The following is a 23,426-nucleotide window of genomic DNA, read 5'->3' on the forward strand; positions in this document are numbered from 1 at the left end:
GTAAATATTTTCTTCTTCTTTCTTTTTTCCTTTTTACAGAGAGATTACATCAAATTAGCGTTCAATCTATTCTACTTAAAATATATTACTTTAAATACATACCTTTCTAACTATTCTTAATCATAAGTTATCATAAATATTTTTCACTTTTATTTATTTGATCAAATATTTTTTATTAATTAATGATAAGTATTATGTAAAATGAATGATCAGTATATTATATGAATATTTTGATCAGTATGAATAATTAAGTGTAATAATTTATGTTACATGTCAATAATTTATGTTACGTCTTGATATTTTATTATAATTATAATAAAATATTATATAATATAAATATTGATTAAACGTAGAAAAATATTAATCATGTATTTAAAATACTGATAAGATTTTTAAAAATATTGAAGATTTCAATAAAATACTGATCAAATATATAAAGATACTAATGATTTATTCAAAATACTGATCAAATTGATATAAAAATACTAATGATTTACTTAAAATAATGATCAAAAATATTACTCGTTCAAAAATATTGATGATTTATTTAAAACATTGATTGAACGTATAAAAATACTGATGATTTATTTAGAACATTGATCGAACGTATAAAAATACTGATTGATTTATTTAGAACACTGATCGAACGTATAAAAATACTGATTGATTAAATAATACCACTCTATTTTTATCTTTCCCTTTTCGTTCTATCATTTCACTTTCCTTTGAAATTCTTTAACACCTCGGATTCTATTTAATTCAATTATGTTTGAAAGAAAATAAAAATAAAGAAAAAACAACAAAAGAGATAAATAGATAGAGAAAAAGAGAAAGAGAAAGAGAGAGACAGGGAGAAAGTGAGAGAGAGAGAGAGAGATCCCGTGAAGTCTCCTAAATCAAGCGACCTAATTTCCCTTAATCTTTATGCCGGTAGTAAAATAACAATTTTGAAGGTGTAGTGGTGGCTTCGCCGACGTGAGCTTAAAACGTAAAAGTAGGGATAGTCGGAGGAGGGTGGAAAGGGGTAAAATTAATAACGGGACGGAAGGCGTTACCAAAGTGATATGTGCAAAGAGAGAGAGAGAGAAACAGAGAGAGAGAGAGGAAGTGAGAGAGATAGAAGTAGATATAGATAAAGCGAGGGTAAGAGATGAGAATAGGGAAGAATATGGGAATGGAATTGGGAGATGAAAATTAAAGATCGAAGAATAATATTATTAAATAGATGTTTAATGTTACAACCCCTAATGATAATGAGTATTACTGACCAAGGATATAATAATAAAACATGCGTAACTTCAAAAACGTTCTTGAGAAAGCAGCGTTGCAACGCTTTTACTTGAAAATCCTTCACGTGATATACCGTCGCGGAGATTATGCGACTATGCCGCAGTTATTGCCGGGACTGAGATAGGGAAAGAGGGTTGGGAGGAGGAGGGAATAGCGTGGGAAGGACGAGCGTAACGTAACGTAACGTAACGTAACGTTACGCAACTGGATACTACTTTCACCCTGTTTCCGTTTTCGCATGCGTGATTACACACTCTCACAGTACCAGATAAATTACAACGCGTCGAGTTTCAACCGCCCTTCCTCCTACCCTCTTCCCATTCCCATCTCTCTCAAATCGCTTTCGAAATATTTTTCTTTATTTCTATCTTTTTTATGTTTTTTTTTTCTTTTTTTTTTCTTTTTTTTGTTTAATTGCATTTCGTTCTTCCTCCAAATTCGAACGAGGAGATATGCGGAAGAATCGATTTTTCTAAATAAATATTATAAAAAGTATTCTAGATAAAAGAACAAAAGAAGAAAAAAGAAAAAAAAGAAAGAAAGAAAAGAACAATAATAACTAATGTACTTTTATTTTGATATATTTTTTATGATCTCAAAAACGTAATCTTAAGAGTACCCATATATATTTATATTTCGTGTGAATACGTGCGTTTATGCGTCTGTATGATATGTATATTTTCTTTTGTCTTTTTTTTTTTAATATATTTTTGAGTTAATAGGTTCAATAATCTCGTTGTTCTAAATATTCGAAATTACAAAATATAAAATATTATAAAATAAGAGAATATATAATATAATTGCAGGATTACGTAATATAATTATATAATATAAGTGTAGGATCGTTTTCTACTTTTCATATTTTTAATAGAAAATTTGAAAGCTTTTGTTTATAAGTTTTTAGTATCTTTTTTTCTCTTTTTTTTTCTCTTTTTTCTTCCTTTCGATATATCTTTTACGTCAAGCATGCGATATGAAAATGATATTATTTAGGAAATAATAATCAATATCGTATTTTTGAAATGAAGGAGGTTTAACGAGCACATTTCTTTTCAAATTCGAAGAAGCTTTTTCTAAAATACGATTCTAAAAAATGCCCTTGTGAAAAGAATAAATATTGCATTTATAGATTTCATTGAAAGTGATACTTTTTTTATCAATATTTTATTTTCAAGATTAAGTAAAACCGATACAAAATCGATATATTAATTTCATCATTCTGATCGAATAAATTTCACGAATATCTTTCTTCTTTTTTTCGAAAAAGGAATCGAAAAGAGAAAAAGAGAAAAAAAAGAGGAAGAGAAAAAAACAATCATATTTTTCTCTCTCTCTCTCCCTCTCTCTCTCTCTCTTTCGATGCAATACGATTAATACGGATTCTTCATTTTATTATCGAGTACAACAGGAAAGTAAAGTCTAGACATTCATCGAGTACGTCCATCTCTTTTCTTCAGAAATATAAGTCTACTGTCGATTTTGTATCATAGAAGCACTTTTTCCTCTCTCTCTCTCTCTCTCTCTCTCTCTCTCTCTCTCTCTTTCTCTCTCTTTCTCTCTCTTTCTGTCTCTTTCTCTCTCTTTGTATCTCTATCCCTGTCCCAATGAAACAAAATGTATCGTTATCTTCTCTCGTCACGATCTACAGTAAGGATTTTCCTACGTGTCGTATTCATCTCGACTATTTGTTGTATACACACAGATACACACACACACGTAGAGAGCAAGAGAGAGAGAGAGAGAGAGAGAGAGAGAGAGAAAGAGAGAGAAAGGGAGAGAACACATATTTTCTCCAAGGGAATACCTTTCCTCGTTCAGCGTCGAGAAACTTTGCGAGGTAAAAAAACAAAAAAACCAAAAAAAAAACAAAAAAAGAAATTTAAAAAAAATAAGGGGAGAAAAAAATGGGGAGGGATAAAAAAGAGAAAATCTTTGTGACGATGGTTCATGGACCTGGTAACAGAGTGTAGATGGTTTTCTCTTTTACGCACTAACTCCCCCTCCCCCACTACATCTCTTCTCTTTTACCAACAGGAATATTTGCTCTCTCTCTCTCTCCCTATATATATATATATATATATATATATATATATATATATATCTTCCTCTTCTTTTTCTGTACCTGTCTCGTACCTTTATCCTATGCAAACAACGACCATGTGAATAAGCTTTTGACCCATTTTACTTCATTTGCTTTAATACCCCTATTCGTAGCCACAGCGGTTTGGGAAAAACATGGTGGTCCCGTTTATAAGGCTACCATAGAAAAATATCCTATCTTTGCGAGAACGTAGAAGTTGACCGGGCCATTACGTTAACGCAAATTGAAAAATATGTATGCGAGAAATCGGGTCCCATTATTAATTTCTTGACAAACTTTCATAACCTTTTTGGCGTTATATCAGTAGTACAACAAGATAGACGCCCCCCGTTTATACTATTGCAATACGCAATACACGTAAATGAGTTTTTCACCATGATAGTAAAATCATGGTGAGATTGAATTTATTTTCTAATATATTTATTCTCTCATGGAAATCACGTGTTAAAAATTGTTTTCAATCTTCATCGTACATACATAAAAATTATCGATGTGGATATCTTCGATGTTATTCGTTGCGAATAAATATTATTAAAGAATATTTAGACAATAGTTTATTTTGTTTTCTTTTTTTTTTTTAATTTTCTTTTTTCTTTTTTTTTTATTCTTTTTACAAGACATTATTGATTTTCACTTCCACGCGATTTGTCAATTTTTTATCAATACAGAGAAATTTTTTGAAAGATAATTTTTCGATGGATCTTAATTTTTTCTTTATTTATCTTTCTCTTCATCATTTAACACGTTGATTAAAAAGGATCGTGTAACGACAATGAAAATTATGCTAATGAAAATTTTACCAATTGAACATCGAGAACGGACATACATACATAATAAAATAGAATTGAAATAAGAAATTATGTTATATGGGGTATTGAGAATATTGAATCGAAGAACCGAGTATGTTTATTTTATTTCAAGATGGATGGAATAAATTCAAAGAGAGAAATATCACTCTATCTATTGAAAATGAAAAACCTATGGCAGAATAGGAGGATTCGATGGTTATTAAATACGCATACCATACCATGTCCATTTTCCTTTCACAGTTATTTTCCCATTTAGTCGATTTACAAAGCTATAGAAAAGAGTTCTTCGAGCGGTCATTCACGAGATTCCATCGTCGTTGAGAAAACTAAAGCGAGAAAAAGAGAGAGAGAGAGAGAGAGAGAGAGAGAGAGAGAGAGAAGAGAGAGAGAGAGAGAAAGAAGGAGTGAGAGAAAGAAAATAAAAAAAAGAAAGCTCTTTTTCATTTATTCTCGAGACAGTTTATAAAAAGAACAATGTACGCTCGCATGGCCATGTACACGAACAGAAAAAGGAGAAAATATTGTTGATGGTAAGACACAGTAGAAATAGTGTATATTATATAACCGGAATTAATTAAAAGCAAGAACACTTTACTTTAGCTCGATTACGTTAACCTTGATTTAGAGAAAAAAGAGAGAAAAATCGGAAAAAGAAAAACGAAGAGAGACAGTGAGAGAGAGAGACAGAGAGAGAGAAAGAGAGAGAGAAAGAGAGAGAGAGAGGTAAGAAAAATATACCGAGTAAGACTCTTCATTATTACGTGGAATTAATTAAAACGCATTTATTCGAAGTACTGTTAATTTTGCAGTTAGTAATTTAATAAGTTCGGTTAAGTCAGACAGAAGGAGAAAAAGGAGCAAGCGAGAGAGAGAAAGAGAGAGAGAGAGAGAGAGAGAGAGAGAGAGAGAGAGAGAGAGAGAGAGAGAGAGAGAAAGGGTAGAAAGGGTAGAGAGCAAACGGACGAAAGGAGATGAGGAGAGGAGAGGGTAGTAAACGTGGAATAGAATGAACTTCGGGCTCGTAATTCAATAATATTTTTACTTTAAAGCTCGGATAATCACTCTCGTAAATATTGTTTCGCGTTGAACCGTTTCTACGCTTTTCTCATGGACGCGTTTTCGAAAGTACCGAGAAGCATTAACTTTTCCCTGTGGCTGCTAGAATAATCTCAACCCTCTTTCCTTCTCTTCATCCTTCCCCTCCCTACTGGCCTCCTATACCTTGTTCACTTCTATATCGTAAAAATCACCTCTCTCTCTCTCTCTCTCTCTCTCTCTCTCTTGGGCTTAAAAATAATTTCGCTTTTATTCGAAATTTATTATTTTATGCGAATAATTACTTTTCTTAAGCGCGTAAAAATTATATATATATATATATATATATATATATATATATATATTTCGGTATATTTATATATCGAAACTATTCTTCGTTGTATTAAATCGTTTTACCTTGTAGCGATCGTTACATATGTTTGCGATCCGTATGGTATGGTTAGCAAACCAGAACACCAAGACGTCATACGGAATAGTTGATGTATGGAAAAATGAATGATGGGAGATAGAAATGGGATGATAACGGGGGAAGGAGGCAGGTAAAGGCATTGATGTACGCATCACGGCTATAAATTCAACCAACTTTACATATTGAATTTGTAAAATCATTCTTGTAATACCTGAGCTGGCTTGGAAGGGAGGAAGGAAGGAAGGATGGAAGGAAGAGAGGGAGGGAATTGAGGATAAGACGGAAGAGGGGAAGAAGTGAAAGGAGCGTTAGGAGACGAAGAAGAGACGACCTCGAAAGTACACGGTACCCAAGAACGTTGGAATTTCCTCGTCGTCGTCGTCGTCGTAGTCGCCGTCGTAGTCGTTCCCCTCTTCCCTTTCCGCCCTCCTCTAATCTTGTATATACGAGTGCAATAAAGTGTCAGTCTCGCAAAAGACAGGGCCGTTCAACGCTGGAACGTTCGCTAGCTGGCATGCCAGTCTCTGAAAACTGACTTTCCTCGTCGAATGAAAAAGAAGGAGGAGTGAGAGAGAGAGAGAGAGAGAGAGAGAGAGAGAGAGAGAGAGAGAGAGAGAGAGAGAGAGAGAGAGAGTGAAAAAGAGATGAAAAAAATAGAATCAAGAAAACAAAGTCTAAACAAAATAAGACGAACGAATATTTGACATAAAATTATGGGATTCTATTTTGGAAAGTAAATTCCAAAGAAATTTCTTTTTTTTTTTTTCTTCAAAAAATGATGTATACATGCATATACATATATATATATATATATATATATATATATATATGTATACACATAAATGAACACATCGTTATTGTATATACGTCGTTATTGCTATATAATTAAATAATATAATAATAATATTACTATTATTACATACCATAAATATTATATAATATTATAATTGGAATCGTTTTGGCAAATATATTTGTTAATAATTTTTAATATCATAATTATTATTTTTTGTATTCGATATCGGCAATTTTGATAACATAAATCGAGTTCGATTGATCTAATAATAATAATAATGATGATGATGATGATGATGATGATGATAATGATGATGATGATGATGATGATGATGATGATGATGACGACGATGATCGTCGTCGTCATTATTATCGTTATCATTCTTCGTCAACGTAAATATGTTATAATAATTAACATCGGCGATAATTAATCCGTCAGCGAGTTCTTAATCTCGATATGTCACACGTCATATCTCCAATGTCACGCTCGAACAGATGACAGGACCTATAGCTCGTCATTAACGCTAGTACAACGTCAATCCGATATTATCTAATTACGTATTTCGATCCTATCAAATACGAAATAGATTCCAAACACGTGTATTGCGATTATAGAGAATTCATTTGCTATTCAAATTAACATGTTCGCGAACGAAAACTAGATGTTTAATTTTTTTTATTTTTTACTTCCTTATTTCTTTCTTTCTTCTTTTTTCGTTTTCATTTTCTTTTAATTTTTTAGATAAAAAAAAATATGTTACTGAGACATCAAACAAATCAATTATTCATTTATTCAATATTAATTTTCAGTTAATTATATATTAATTATATATATTATTATTTATCAATGTAATTTAAATCTTTTATAATAATTTATTATTAATAATATGAATTAATTGATAATAAATTAATAGCTATGGTAACACTTTTTTACTTTATTTTTTCTTTTCTTTTGTTTTCTTTGATTTGCTTAAATTTAAGAAAAAATATTTAATTCTTTAACTTACGTTGCATCGAATATATTGAATATTATATTAATTTTAATAATATGTTTTATAATTCTTTTCCTCCATATATATATATATATATATATATATATATATATATATAACATTTAAGAATTAATTAATAATATTAAACAAAGAAGAAAGTTGGAGAAAGCAAAGAAGAATAGATTTTTGAAGAAATAAGTATACATATATAATATACATATTAAGTACACACACACACACTCATACGTAATATACATATGTATGTATGTATGTATATATGTACATATGTATATATGTATGTATGTACGTATGTATGTATGTCAACTGTTATTTTATATCCGTTTCCATTTAAACGGATTATTACGTCGACGATTAACCGCCGCGGTCAGAATGAAATTACGTTTTCCGATATTTAGAGAATCGAATTTTACGGAAAAAAAAGTTGAACGCTGAGTTGCCAGAGTGATATGGGAATGAAGTTCGGGGGTGGGATATTCGGAGGTTGGGTTGGCCTGGCCTGGATTGGGTATTATTTATCAGAGTCACGCGAATTCGATTCTCCTGTCATTTAATTAGCGAAGTGGTATTTAAACGTACTAGAGCGAACCGAGCTGGCTCGCAGCTCATTCATGCGGAGATTTTATTGGAGAACATCATATTGTTATAGGCGACCGCAAATCAACTATATGAAACTTCATGCGAAACTACAATGTAACCTGCACATATGTAGATATACATATGTTTTATATATGAGTATCGGTACTCGAACGAACGTGTCAGCATGTTATCGTAAAATATACAAACTTATATACATCATCGTTAAATGATACTTAACAAAAAAGTGATATTATTTATTACATCATTTTATATTGCACTCTTTTTATAATCCCTATTAATATTAATATTTATAGAATATTGAAATATATTGTTTTAATATTATTAATATATTTAATTTTAATATATATATATACATATATATATACATATATATATTAATATTAAATATATTAATAGCAAATAACGTAAGGATACTTTTTCTCTTCAACATCATATACTATGTAAGTGATCAGATAATTGTTGCATAATTAATATCGATATATTATTGTTTAATCTTATATAATAATAATAATAATAATAATAATAATAACAATGACTTGAAAAAAGAATATTGAGACGACTCCAGTGACTCTTACTTCAATATCTGATTAATTATGATGCAACTATATATATATCCCCTCAGTACAAACACTTCGACATATCAACGTGATCATTATCTGAGTCGATGTCGGATAACGGATTAACATAATGCTTCATTGTTAATAATAGACATAGCTAATTTACGCATACATATATAACCACATTTATACATATACGTACATATAAATCCATGCACACATATGAGCACACAATGCTTACGCATAGTTGTATACACGTATACCACACACATACATACGTACAAACATACACACACACACACATACATACACACACAAATATATCAAGTCACAGAGTATATCTAGTGAGAGATTAACGAAGGTCGGTGGACAAACAGGAAGGAAGGTAGACAGGTACGTATACGTTCTAGTTAAATTCCAAGGGATCCGATATTAGCCGATCAGGAAGGAGTCCGATTCGTTCAAACACGCGGACATCGGCTCGAGTGGATGAAACTGTGTTGCTCTCAGGGCTTGTTGGAAATCGAGAGGGGGATAGATTGAGTGAAGGGAGGGAGTAGGTGGGTGGTATTATTTAAGCAGCCCGCGGGAGAGTTTCGAAGGAGACGTTGGTGGAAGTGTAGATGATGACGACGACGATAATGACGATGATGGTGGTATAGGTATAGATATAGAAGAGATGGAGGAAGATGAAATAGAGAGAGAGAGAGAGAGAGAGAGAGAGAGGGAAAGAGAGAGAGAGGAACGGCAATCAGGTGCGCTAATGCCAATCAATTATGTGTTCGTACCCAAACCAACCAAGCTGGTCGACACCTCCTACGTCTGGTTCCATCCTTCTCTCACTGGAGATTTCCTCCTCTCACCTCATCCTACGAGACGAGGTATGGTCCTTTATCAATACGGCCATATCGGAACGGGCCGATATATTAGTTATCGATTTCCGAGGTTACACGGCAGGGTCGATGTACCGACGTCGTTGGCCTTACCGACGATCCTCTCTCTGTCTCTCTCACTCTCTCTCTCTCTCTCGATCTATCTATCTATTTCCATCTTTGTCTCTCTCACTCTCTCTCTCTCTCTCTCTCTCTCTCTCTCTCTCTCTCTCTCTCTTGTGCACATACTATTGCCAGGACCACCAGCGGAGCATTCTGACTCGCTATACCGCCTCCGGTGTCTCTCCTGTGGCTTGCCAGTGACAGGTTCGCAAACGGATTCGGCAGGGGCGAATCTCGCTTTCAAGAAGGGTAACTCTAAATCCTCCTTGCCTACTATGCTCTAGGCTGTCCCATGGATCGAATTTTATAGGGGTTTAAGATGGGTAGGGATAGATGGTGTGGGTAAGAACGGGCGGAGGGAGTCGGGGCGGGTGACTGAGAGAGTGTCTTGGGATCGAGCTTTCCGATTCTCCGGATTTACGGATTTAGGAAAGTTCGCCAGGGATGATTGTGATAGTTAAAAGTGGATCTATTCATGGGGACACGTTGTATATCGTATTGTAGGATTGGGATAAGGGAAGGAGACAAAGTTTCAATTGTCAATTTCGTTTAGTGGCTCAATCGTTATACTGACGGATATTTCTCTCTCTCTCTCTCTCTCTCTCTCTTTCTCTCTCTCTCTTTCTCTCTCTCTCTCTCTCTTTTTCTCTCTATTTTCGTGCGTATATCTATATATGTTTATATGTACATGTATGTGTATGTGTGTGTGCGTATATGGTGACAAATTTACTATTATGTTATTTTTAAACTGTAGCCTATTAGATATCTATCCTCACTTACAATCGTTCAGATTATCGTATACGATATTATACAAGTTTATTATACAAGATAGAAAAAGAGAAAAAAAAAATGTTAAAAAATTATTTAACAATTCGTAAAATAAAATCTCCTTCGAGCCATTCGAAATTAGAAAATTTCACAGTCACTGCGTTGTAAATATATTTTCTATTATATAACACTATGTATAATATTTATTAAATAATATCAAATAATAATTAATTAACATTTTATAGATAATATTTACTATTATTATCAGAAATATCGAAATAAATGTTTGATTTCTTATCCTTAGAGTGTTAAAGGTGTTCGAGTATGATAACAATAATGAATTAATGAACGAATAAATAAATAAGTAAAAAAAAAAAGAAAGAAAAACAAAGTGTACGACTCGAGATTAAATGCTTGAAACAGGATTGCAAGGATTTCGCTGGGGGATATTTCGATGGATAAAAAAAAAAAGAAAAGAAAAGAAAAGAAAAAAAAAATAGAACGAAAACTCCGTAGAAAAGCTCTGAACGATTAATATCTTAACGATGTACACAGAGGCTCTAGGTTAATCTAAAGCTGCGGATGTTCTCGAATAGATTTCTGAGTTGTATTAAAGAGCGAAAATCTTCTGGGGGTCTGGTTTGTAGCGATTAAAGTCGAAAGGAGTAGCGAACGATTGAAAGAGCCTGATCCTTCCGGACAATTACCTAGGTAGAATCTCGAAGGCGTTGGATTTATCGTTTTTAACGGCGAACCTAATGATCGTTTATATATATATCGAAATCCGGACGCATTTTAACTTCGCCTAAGCTGAGCCATCTTTACTTAATTATACGGAATTGTTTTGAAACTCTTGCAATTTCTACTTTTCTTTTTCTTCGTTAATTTGTTGTTTCCTTTCTTTTCTTTTCTTTTCTCTTCCTTTCCTTTCTTTCCTTTTCTTTTCTTTGTTTACGTATTCCAATCCGACTAAAGAAAGGTTTAATTCGAGATAAGGATTAATTGAGTGAAGCATAATTTAATGACGATAATCCTCTTTTCTTTCATTTCATTTGAATGACGAAAAATACAAAAGAAAGAAGAAGAAAAAAGAAAACAAAAAGGGACGATACGAAATCGAAATTAAATGAGAAAAAAGGGAACTAGGAATATTCAGTAATATTTCGAAAAAGTTCAAATAATGAATTATTCAAATTTAACAAAAATTTGATAAATCATTAACAAAAATATCAATGATGGTTTAAGAGTAAATAATTAAATAATTAAATAAGATCGGATTATCTAGTAGTATAGGTCAATAATAATACCAAGCTTTTAAAAGCATGTTAATAGTAGTAAGAATAAATGATATAAAATTTATTATGATTATACAAAAATGCATATGTTTCATGCATTATCGTAAATGGAACGTCTCGTGTTTCATTAAAAGCATCTTACATTAAAAATTGAGATCAAAAGGCAATAATATGTATAAATATTATTATTATCAATAATAGTATATCAACCATATAGAAAATTAGCCGATAATATAAATACGATATATCTGTCATTAATAAATAATTATCTTTAAGCAATTAATATCTATAATATAAATAATGAAGATAAAAAGAAAGGAATCGATTAACAGTAGTTTGATCTATATAAGATTGGACAATAATATGAATGTATAAATCTATTAGAAATAAATCTGTCAGTAATATATTAATCATAAAAAATTAATCAGTAATATAAATACGAAATATCTGTCATTAATAAATAACTATCTTTAAGCAATCAGTATCTATAACATAAATATTGAATATTTATTAGTAACAATTAAACAATAAAGTAAACAATAATACAAACAACGAAGATAGAAAAAGGTTAATAAAAATCCTTCGACTGTTCATAATTTAATAGAACGGAATAATATGAAGTAATAGTATAATAGAATTAACCGAGTTACAATTTCATAAAGAAAGAGACAGAGACAGAGAGAGAGAGAGAGAGAGAGAGAGAGAGAGAGAAAGAGAAAGAAAGAGAGAAAGAGAGAGAGAGAGAACTGTATTACTATATTTTACATAGACGAAACATCTCATTTCTCATTAATAGTATCTTACATTAGCGAGTTAACTGTAAGTTGCTTAAAGGGAAAGAGGATCTCCTTCTCGTGTTCGTACAAATTTAACGCGTTGAACTGATGCGGGTAAGGCAGACAAACATATAGATACATAGACAGACAGACAGACAGTCAGACAGACACACAGACAGACAGACAGATAGACAGATACACTATTGCATCAACGCTTTGTCAAAGGAAGAGAATTCACAAAAGAGCAGTCTCAGCCTATCCGATTTCGGGTACAGGAGAAAGTGCTCAAGTGGCAGACGCTTCCTCAGACTCGAGCATTTCCCTGAGGGAAGATCGTTCCGCGGAAAGGAAAGAGAGAAAGAAAAAGAAAGAGAGCGAAAGAGAGAGAGAGAGAGAGAGAGAGAGACATAGGATGTAAGGCTCGTCAGTGAAAACGGTGACAATAGCGTAAGATTTTTCTTACCTGCAGACAGTGCCTCCTCGCGAGCCAACCAATGTGCTGAAGCTGCGGCGGATCCGGAACTGCTGAAGCTAGTCTCAGTGCTTTAAGAGTTAGTGCTGCTAGCGCCGAGTGTAAAGCGTTGAACCATACGTTTGCCTCTGAGTTGTCAGCGGCTCTCAACCAACATTCGTGAACACCATCGGGCGAATGTAATTCTAGGATTCGACCCTCTGGAATTTAATCAAAGTAACACGAACGTTAATTAATCCATTTGAACGAGATCTTGATCGAGGTGTTCCATCTATATCTGCTTTGTTATAACTAAATGGATATATATATATATATATATATATATATATATATATATATACATATATATATTTATATAAACATACTATATGTATACGTTGAATTGTTAATAGGGATTTGAAAAGCATTTTTCGGTCTTTCCGCATTATTATTATTATTATTATTATTATTATTATTATTATTATTATAATTATTATTATTTTCAAATATTATTTTTTCTTTTTTTTTTTACTGTTAAAACTATTTGGTACATATTATAATCGTAGATATTTAAACGTGACTAATAATATATCGATATAAGGTTCGCTTTCTCGATTACAAGAAAAGTAAGGATAATCTATGCAATTGCGAATGGTACGATTCGAATGGAAATAGGAAAAGAGGGAGAGGGATGGAGGAGGAGGAGGTGGAGGAGGGGGAGAGGAGAGAATCTAATAATCTTATTACACAAGCAATAGTGCCAAGGCACCTTCGTAAATGTATTTTCTTCCTAATCGCCTGATTGGGAGAGTGAGAGTGAGAGAGGGTTAAAGTTCTCCAATCAGAAGAGAAATCGAAAGAGAAAGAGAGAGAAAGAGAAAGAGAAAGAGAGAACGACAGAAAGAGAGATAGATAGAGAGAGAGAGAGAAAGAGAGAGAGAGAGAGAGTAAGGACGGAAGAAGTAACACGACTACCGAATTGGACTTCGTGCCGCGAACCTTAGTGCCTCGTAAACCTTTTCGTAGCTTTAACGCGAAAACTTTGATACGACTGACATAAATTGCACTTTGGATCGGTCACGAGGCATAAGACTACGAACCCATCTCTTCTCCTTCCACTTTTTTCTTCTTTCACCTTTCATGTACCCTGTACCCCGTCATCGTTCTCGTTGGTAACCTTTTCCCGACAACCGTCGAACTTAAAATCTGCATAAAATTCGTGAGAGTACTTCTTGACATCGGAGGCATTTTTAAATCGAGAAAAGAAAGTAGAAAGGAAAATGATAATAATAATAAAAAAAAAAAAAAGAAAAAGAAGAAAAAAAATAAAGAAAGAAAGGAATACTCAAAGAAAAACAAAAAAATATATATATATGTATATATATAATAACCAGAAGGGTTGCATCAACGACGAATCAGATTGGCCGCTCTCATTCGTTTAATTTATTTGTCTACGTACGTACATATGTATATACATACATACATACATATATATATATATATATATATATATATATATATATGCACCATAGATACATACATATATAACATTTTCCATTTAAGCCCCGAACGATCTTTATTTCCCTAACTTTGTTTACATCCAATTAAAATGCGTAATGGATAGAAAAATATTGCCAGTCGGTCATTCCTGTTTTGTTTTCTTGTTTTTCCATCCCTTCTCTCTCTCCCTCTCTTTCTCTTTCTCTCGTTCTCTTGTGTTACAAATAATAATAAGGGACACGATACCTTTCAGTTCCCTCAATCGATAAAAATGCAAACACAGGCGATTATGCCTCGAATGTTTAAAACCTTTGAATGGTTCGTATACGTTCAATTAATAGCAGAGCTTTTTTAATGGACGTATTGGTGATTTCACCCATTCTGTGAAAATTGCAACCTCTCTCTCTCTCTTTTGTATCGAAAATATTCCTTTTCTCTTTTTTGGACGTGCGCCATTTTTCTTTTTGGTTTTTTCTCATATGCACGTTTTTTGTGTTCCTTTTTTTTTTTTTTTATCATCCTCATCTCCACACAACACTTTCCCCTCACGCCTCAACCGTTCTTTTATTCCTTTTCTTGGAAACGTTCGATAGGCGAAACTTAATCGCCTCGCAATTCAGTCGGAAAACGGAAAAGGTTTCTCGCGAAAGGTTCGAGAAGAAGCGAGACGACAAACTCTCGTGTGCTCTCTTCTCGTAGGGAAATAGGGTACGAGCCGGAGGTGAACGCGCCGCCGGGATGGATCCATAAAGAGTATGAAAGAAAATATTGAATTTCCGATCAAAAGGAAATTACGCTCGAGTTAAAAGCTCGACCTCTTCCTCTCTATCTCTCTCTCTCTCTCTCTCTCTCTCTCTCTCTCTCTCTCTCTCTCTATACTCCTTTCTCCTTCCATTCTCACGAATCTCTCCCTTCGGCGTCCCATCCTTCTTCCGTTTAGTACGTTTCCCTTCGTCAAAAGAAGGGAATCGTTTAAGGGATGAAAGATAAAAATGGCCGATGGTAAAATGGCAGAGGTAAAAACATATCGTGTTTTTCAAAAGAATTCGTTCGGTCCCATTCGTTCCTTCTTCAGTTTGATTTATTATAACTTACTTACGTAATAAGTTCTTTTTTTGTTTGTTTGTTTTTTTTTTTTCGTTTTCTTCTTTTTGTTGGCGATAATGTTTCGAAAATAAAGAAGAAGAAGAAGAAGAAAAAAAAGAAAGAAAGGAAAAGATAAAATTAATTCGAAATAAATTATATATTTATTTCGACGACGAAATTAATAATATATTGAGCGTTTATATCCTCGTAGTTTGTTTATATCTATATTGAATATTATTGGACGTACTCGTTGTCATTGAGGAATAATTGAAGCTATTCGTATTATAATGGAATACGTTTTGGTTTTAAAGAAAATAAACAAAAGCTTGATGAAGTGTTATTACAAGAGATAGTAAGGACGAACGAAGCACGATATTTAATCGTTAGAAATAAATAATCTAAAAGATATTTTTCTTTTTATTCAGTCAATTGAAGTCCCAGTTATTTTTTCTTTTTTTAATATTTTCTTATCATAGCATATTATTATTATTTTTTAAATATTATGATTATTATTATTATTATTATTTTTTATTATTATTATTATTATTATTATTATTATTATTATTATTATTATTATGTTCAACGACAATTTTATTTTTAAATTAAAAATCAACAACATATTATATTTATTATATTTATTTTCATATATATATTTTGTATAAAAAGCTAACGTTTGGTTATAATTTAGCTAAACATTTTTTTAGCTAAATATTTTATTATTATTATTATTATCATCATTTTCTCTTTTTTATCAACGTCATAAAAAAATTTGTCGCATTGGATACAAAAATTATAGATTGAAAATATTTCTATTGTTTAATTTCTCATGAACTTTCTCACGTTCATTACTATTATTATTATAATTATTAGTATTATTGTTATTATCATTATTGCTATTATTATTATTATTATTATTACTATTCTTATTATTATCATTATTATTATCATCATCATCATCAATATTATTAAATTATTAGTTTGTACATAGTTATATAATGCAATTAAATGTTGGCCGATATTTCTGTATTTATTGTTTTAAAGTTGTTCATTCAAAAAAAAGAAATCAAAAAAAAAAGAAAAATATAGAAAAAATAAAAAGTGAAAAAAAATATAAACCTCTACCCAACCGTCCATTAATCCATCCGTCCATCTGTCCATCTATCCATCTATCCACCCATCTACCCATCCATCCATCCATTCATTTTCTCTCTGCTATCGTACTTTATTCATAACCGACGAAACTATCTGATTTCAAAGCTAATAGTTTTTGTATTACAATCCCACAGAACATTATTAATGCGGCATATGAGACTTGTCGAGTGGATGACAACTCAATTTTAAGTTGTGCCTGACATAGCTCGCGTGTTCTTCAAACTTCGCATCGTTGTTCTTCTTGTTTCCCACGTAACCTTTCTTCTCTCTCTCTCTCTCTCTCTCTCTTTATCTATCTATCTATCTATTTATCTATCTATCTATCTTTCTTCATTTTCTAGAAACACTACTACCTACACAGGTATAAATGTATGTATGTATGTATGTATGTATGTATGTATGTATGTATGTATGTATGTATATATGTATGTATATACTTACGAGGAAACGCGTGAGATACACACGACCGACGTTGGTCGAACTGACAAGTCGACGCTTCTCAGATCATCATCGTCGTTCGTGCGAACTATTCGATAAACGTTCCGCTTTACGGAACTGTGGTTAGCAAGATAGATAGATAGATAGATAGATAGATAGATAGATAGATAGATAAAGAGAAAGATATATATATATATATATATATATATATATATATATATATAAAGCCATGATACGATTTCGTGCGAGTAGAAGGTTTCCTTTGAAGATCCGACGTGCTCATAAAACTTTCGGATTAGCCTCTTACAGGTTTGAGAAACGGAGTAGGGGTAAAAAGTAGAGACAAGAGAAGAGCGGAGTAAGGGGATCAGACAAAAGAAAGTCTTTCTCTCTCTCTCTCTCTCTCTCTCACTCTCTCTCTCTTTCCCTTTTTATCTTTCTCCTTTTCTCTCTTTCTTTTCTCTCTCGCAGTTTTCCAACTTTTTTAATTACGAAATTAGACGAACTTTTGCGACGGTACTCGAAATCATTCTTAAAAAATTCCCTCCATTCGCGATTTTTGTAAACATAATTATGAAGTTATAGCTCGACTGTTATAAGATAGAATAGAGAATTGAATTGGTGAGATTTTTACGAAAAAGGAAAGTGGAAGAGAGAGAGGGGGAAGAAAGAGAGAGAGAGAGCGAGGGAAGAGAGAGAGAGAAAGAGAGAGAGAGAGAGAGAGAGAGAAAGAAAAGAAAAAAAGGGTGGAAAAAGAAATAGAAACGATTTTTTTCTTTTCTCAAATATCATTACGAAGTTAAAAAGTTTAACGTCCAATTCTTTTGCCAATCAATTCGTAGATCTTTCCGATTAATGGGGATGTTTATTAAAATAATCAATTTCTTTTTATCCTTTTTTATAAACAATATAATCGCACGAAATGCATGAAATTAATAAATTCGTTCGTTTCTTTGGTTTTTCGTTTCTTTTCTCTTTTACAATCCTTTTTCGGATCAATTATTTCGAATTAAATTAATATAATCATAGAAAATAATTGTTGACGTATTAAAAGTGAATAACGATACTGAAGACGAAGTGTGTCTTTTGCAATTTGCAAGATCCGCATTATAAAGAATTCATTTGCGAAATAGAATTGATGATATTTAAAAAAAAATGAAAAGAACAAAAATGGCGGATAGCTAATGGGGTAGAAGGAGCATTTGTCGGTATTATTTCTTTTTCTCCGTATAAGAGTTTGGCTCGGGTGACGAGAATGAAAGAACGAAGGTAGAAAAGATAGAGAAAGAGGAGAGAGGAGAAGGGAAAGGGGAAGGTGACGGCGAGGGTGGTGGTAAGGGTGGTACCGCTAACAAACGTCCGCTGTCTCCTATATAAAGTATCCACTTCCAGGCTCGTTCGTCTTCTACACTTTTAAGCGATAACGAACGTTACCAACTCTTAGAGAATCGGAAGGGTGGGGATGACGGCGGGATGAGGGGGAAAGGGGAGAGGTGGTTGAGATACGACGAAGGAGTTCGTGAGACAGGGAAGAAAACGTTGCTGATGAACTTGGCCGCTTTGTCGAGTGAAAAAAAAAGTGCCCGTTGATGTGGAATAGGAAAAATCCGAGAGATCCCTTTTGTACGTTTCTTTTTTTCCTTTCCTTTCGTTTTATTTTTTTTTCTCTTTTCTTTTCTTCTTTTTCTTTTCTTCTTCCTTTTCTTTTTTTCCTTTTTTTCTTTTTTTTTTTTTTGAACTATCACGTCATATCAAACTGATGAACTGATGAAGTTTATAAAAAAAAAAAAATTAATCATTGTAATTATATTTGAGAGTTCGTTGTTAGATCTAATATATTATGACATATGTATATGTATTGTGATATCTCGAAAATATGGTATATAATAAATTCGATAAACATTTTTATAAAAGACAAATAATTGATTTATGATGTATTTTATAAGAGATAAAAATAAGTGAAAGTAAATAATATGAATTATTTTGAAAGTTAAACGCTTGTACCTGTTATTAGTATAATAATCAAGCATTATTAATAATATTTTATTACAAATAATAATTGATAATACAAATGATAAATAATAATTAATAACAATATATTACAAACAATAATTGACAATTTTTATTTGATAAAATGTATCTCTCTCTCTCGCTCTCTTTTTCTTTCCTTCTCTTTTCTTCTTTCCGATAAAATCAAATAATTATTATTGGTAACATAGTTAAATCCTAAATTAATAAAAAATATTTGTGATTATCTATTCTTTTTACTATTAATAAAATACTTTCTTCATAAAAACTTTTCAAGAAATTAATAAAATATCATTTATTGTATGATTACTAATTCATGATTATTCTAACATGATTACTCTAACAAAAACAATATACAGTTAATTCCAAATGTTAACATATTTAAATAAATAAATCGCCTTAATACGACAGTACGCGTAATTTACTGTGCAACGGTGTCTTATGAAAAGTAAAGAAAAAAAAAAAGAAAAAAAAAAAGAAAAAAAAAGAAAAAAGATTTACCGTAAAGGAATTGAAAAAAAAATCAAATCGAACCACATGTAAGTTCCCTTCCTTTGTTACGTACTATTCCACAATGTCCTTTGATATCTATCACTACAAACGATATTACGGAATTCAAAAAAAGGCTCTTGTCGAAGGTAAAAAAAGAAAAGAAAAAAATATGAGTTAAAGAGATAGAGAGAGAGAGAAAGAGAGAGAAAGAGAGAGAGAGAAAGAGAGAGAGAGAGAGAGAGAAAAGGATATATTGTATTCTCGGTGAATAGATGAGAGTACATAGAGGGGAAGAATACCCGTTTTGTCCTCTTTAACGAGAATCGTCTCGATAGTATCGGTTTTCCGAAACCTACCGAGCTCTATCATTCTCACCGTGAATTTGTAAAGCGTCTAAAACATAATGAAACGAAAATTATCACTCGGGATGACCTAGAAAACAAAAAGGAGAGAGAGAGAGAGAAAGAGAGAGAAAGAGAGAGAAAGAGAGAGAAAGAGAGAGAAAGAGAGGAAAAAGTGGAAAAAAAATGTATGTTAATGAGACTCTCTCTCTCTTTCTCTCTCTTTTTCTCCCTCACTCTGTTTTATTTTTACAATGTTTCCATTTATGAAATTTCTTTATCCATTATTCTCTCTCTTTCTCTCTCTCTCTTTTTCTACTTCTATCACTATCTCTATTAAAATTGTCACAATTTTTGTTTTTTTGTATGTAATATTAAATGCTAACAAATGTTGACAATAAATTTGAAATAAAATAAAGGATCTAGAATTCCCGGGAAACATTATTATACCGAAAGTTTTTTTTTATCTCTTCGTCCTTCTCTCCCTCCCATTTCCCTCTCTACCGTCTCTCCCTCTCATCTCCCTCTCTACCGTCTCTCCCTCTCCCTCTCACCCTCTCCCCCCCTCTCTCATTCTCTCCCTTTTATGATATGGATAAAGACAAAGACAATAAATTAGTTTTTCTCTCTCAATACTTTGTTTTGACAAAATAAAAGATAGTTTAGTTATACTTTTGTCAGTCTTTTATTACTTACTGATATTTATTTTAATATTTATAATAATAATGATAATAATAATAATAATAATAATAATAATAATAATAATAATAATAATAATAATAATAATAACAATAATATATATATATAAACAATTTTATATAAATTAAATAAAAGTAAGTAACATTGCAATGAAAAACCAAAGAGTATACAAATGTTAATAATTATTAATAATTATTTATTGAATATATTTTTTAATTTTTTATGTAATAACACTTTTTCACTAATCAAAGCAAGATTATATAATATATATTATGTTTAATATTTATACTTCATAAATTCAAAAAAATATTTTATCTAAGAACCAATGAAAGAATATAAACATTGATAATTATTAATAATTACTGATTAATTATACATAATATAAATTTGATTTCTAATAATCTCCTTTTTACTTAATCAAATCAAAATTATTGTATAAGAAAGAAAATAATAAATGCAATATATAGATATATGTTCTTATTTTACAAAACTTATTCTAAAGAATTTTTTTTTAAGTTTTTTTCTGAATTAAATTAACAATTTTATTAATACAGAAAAAAAATAAATTAAAGATGAATATTATAGATAATTTGCAGATTAAGCAATGAAACGGATAAAAAAAAGGTCATTTTTCTATTTCTATTATCATTATCTTATCATTAATCATTTATAGATAATGAAGATATAAAAACATTTGTCAAAACAAGAAATACATCAAAATTAACGGTTAATTTTATTCAAAGAATTCATTTTGGCTCAACATACTTTTTAAAATAATAGTATTATTAATTAATTAGAACAGTTTTAAAAAGTATCAGTGTTATTAATTAATTAAAACAGTTTTTAAAAGTATCAGTGTTATTAATTAATTAGCATAATTACTAAAGCATTGGTATTATTGATTAATAATGATATCATTAATATAAAAAATATTCTCATAATTTCTTAAAAAAAAAAAAATATTTCGAAATATCGTATTGATAATATCAAAAATATTTCCTTTAATTTCTTCGAAAAATGAAAACAAAAATATTTCTTGAAACAATCCCATCGGTAATATCAAAATTGTACGTTCTTTCTTGTTTCTCTTTAAAAATTGAAAAAAAGTAAAGATTTAAATAATAATCGGACAAATTAATTATCACTGCATGTATCGTGCACAATTCGTTAGAATTTCTATCATTCCATTTTCATTGTTCTTCAACCCCTTTCGTGTATCTCTTTATCGTTTCTCGTTATCTAGAAACCCTCCTATTCCCTCACCCTATTTCCACGTTCGCTTCATTGATCCTCGAAACCATGCTTTCGCTTACATCCGTTTAAGGGGTGAGACGTTATAATACGAAGTTTCTCTCTTGAAGTTCATTCGTGAAACGTTTCTCGTGAAAGGATGGGGAGCAGAAGTTCGGTAACCGATACCAGGATAAAATCTATCTCAGAGTAAAAGAAGAGACAGACACAGATAGGTAGATAAAGAAGGGACAAGAGAAATTTGTTCGACTTATCTGGCCATTTTGATTTCCCTATTTTCTCTGCTTTCAAGTTCGAAAGTTCGAAACAAAGGCAACCCTACGTGTTTCCTACTCAGAGGGTTAAAACTTGGTAAAGGTGGGGGATAGACGGCGAGTTGAGCCTTCTGGGTTGATAAAGAAAGACAAAAGAGAGATGAAGAAGAGAAATGTTGCATGGATGGCTGATCAAAGGAATTTATATCACGTTAGGTATTTCTATCTTTATTTATCTATCTCTCTCTCCGTCTCTCTCTTTCTCTCTCTCTCTCTCTCTCTCTCTTATAGCATTTTCTTTTTTTCTTTTCTTGCTAAACAATTATTCGAATTAAAGAATGTTTGAAAGAAAAGAAAAAGGAACGATTTTCTTTATAAATTTGGATCATTTTCCTTTCTCATTCTTTTTTATTATTTTATATTATTTCAATAGATAAAAGAGTTTATTAATTCTTTACTTATTAAATGAGAAATATATGTGTATATATATATATATATATATATATATATATATATATATATGCATATATAAATTTACATATTTGAAAAATACAGTTGACTCAGTGAATAATATAAAAATAGATGTATGAATATCTCAATTATTTTTTATAATTGAATAAAATTTCTGAGGTAAAATATAGTTGATTCAATAAGGGTTGATATAATCAGAGTGAAAACATTTAACTATATGTGAAAATTATATTTTCTATAATCACTGATATCATTGATATATCTATAAAAATTTTGATTTTGTTGCCAATCAAATCTATTGAAATCTCCGTTTTATATTTTATTTTTCATTTTTATTTTACTCAACATATCTTCTAAAACTTATGATTTTCTTTTTATATAATTATTGATATATATATATATAAATAATATAAATAATATTATATAATTATTTATATATATTTATATATATATACATATAGATTTTTATATATAATTTATACACACACATATATATCCATATACATTTGTATTAAATAATAAATTGTTATATTTATATAATACATAAATATTTATAATAAATTATATATAAATTTATACATATATATTTTTTTATGTATATTTATCATTAAATTATATTTTATTTATCATATTACATTTCAAACACATAAACAAACATACACACATATATATATTATATGTATATATTATATATATATGTATATATATATATATATATATTTCTAAATAATTCATAAACACATAGACACATATATTTATATACATTTCTAATGACTTAAATAATAAATCGTTATGCTCACAGAAC

At 30.8% G+C, this 23,426-nt stretch overlaps 1 protein-coding gene across 1 annotated transcript in view; it reads right to left on the reverse strand.

Moving 5' to 3' along the window:
* The window catches only part of LOC124429204 (beta-1-syntrophin), a 534,717-nt gene that overhangs the window by 57,588 nt on the left and 453,703 nt on the right, over positions 1-23,426 (reverse strand). The window contains exon 4 of the mRNA XM_046974168.1: positions 12,922-13,130. Within this exon, the coding sequence (XP_046830124.1) occupies positions 12,922-13,130 (209 nt within the window). The remainder of the gene's footprint in view (positions 1-12,921; positions 13,131-23,426) is intronic.

This window comes from Vespa crabro, chromosome 14 (assembly GCF_910589235.1).
Source record: "Vespa crabro chromosome 14, iyVesCrab1.2, whole genome shotgun sequence".
Taxonomy (NCBI): Eukaryota; Metazoa; Arthropoda; class Insecta; order Hymenoptera; family Vespidae; genus Vespa; species Vespa crabro.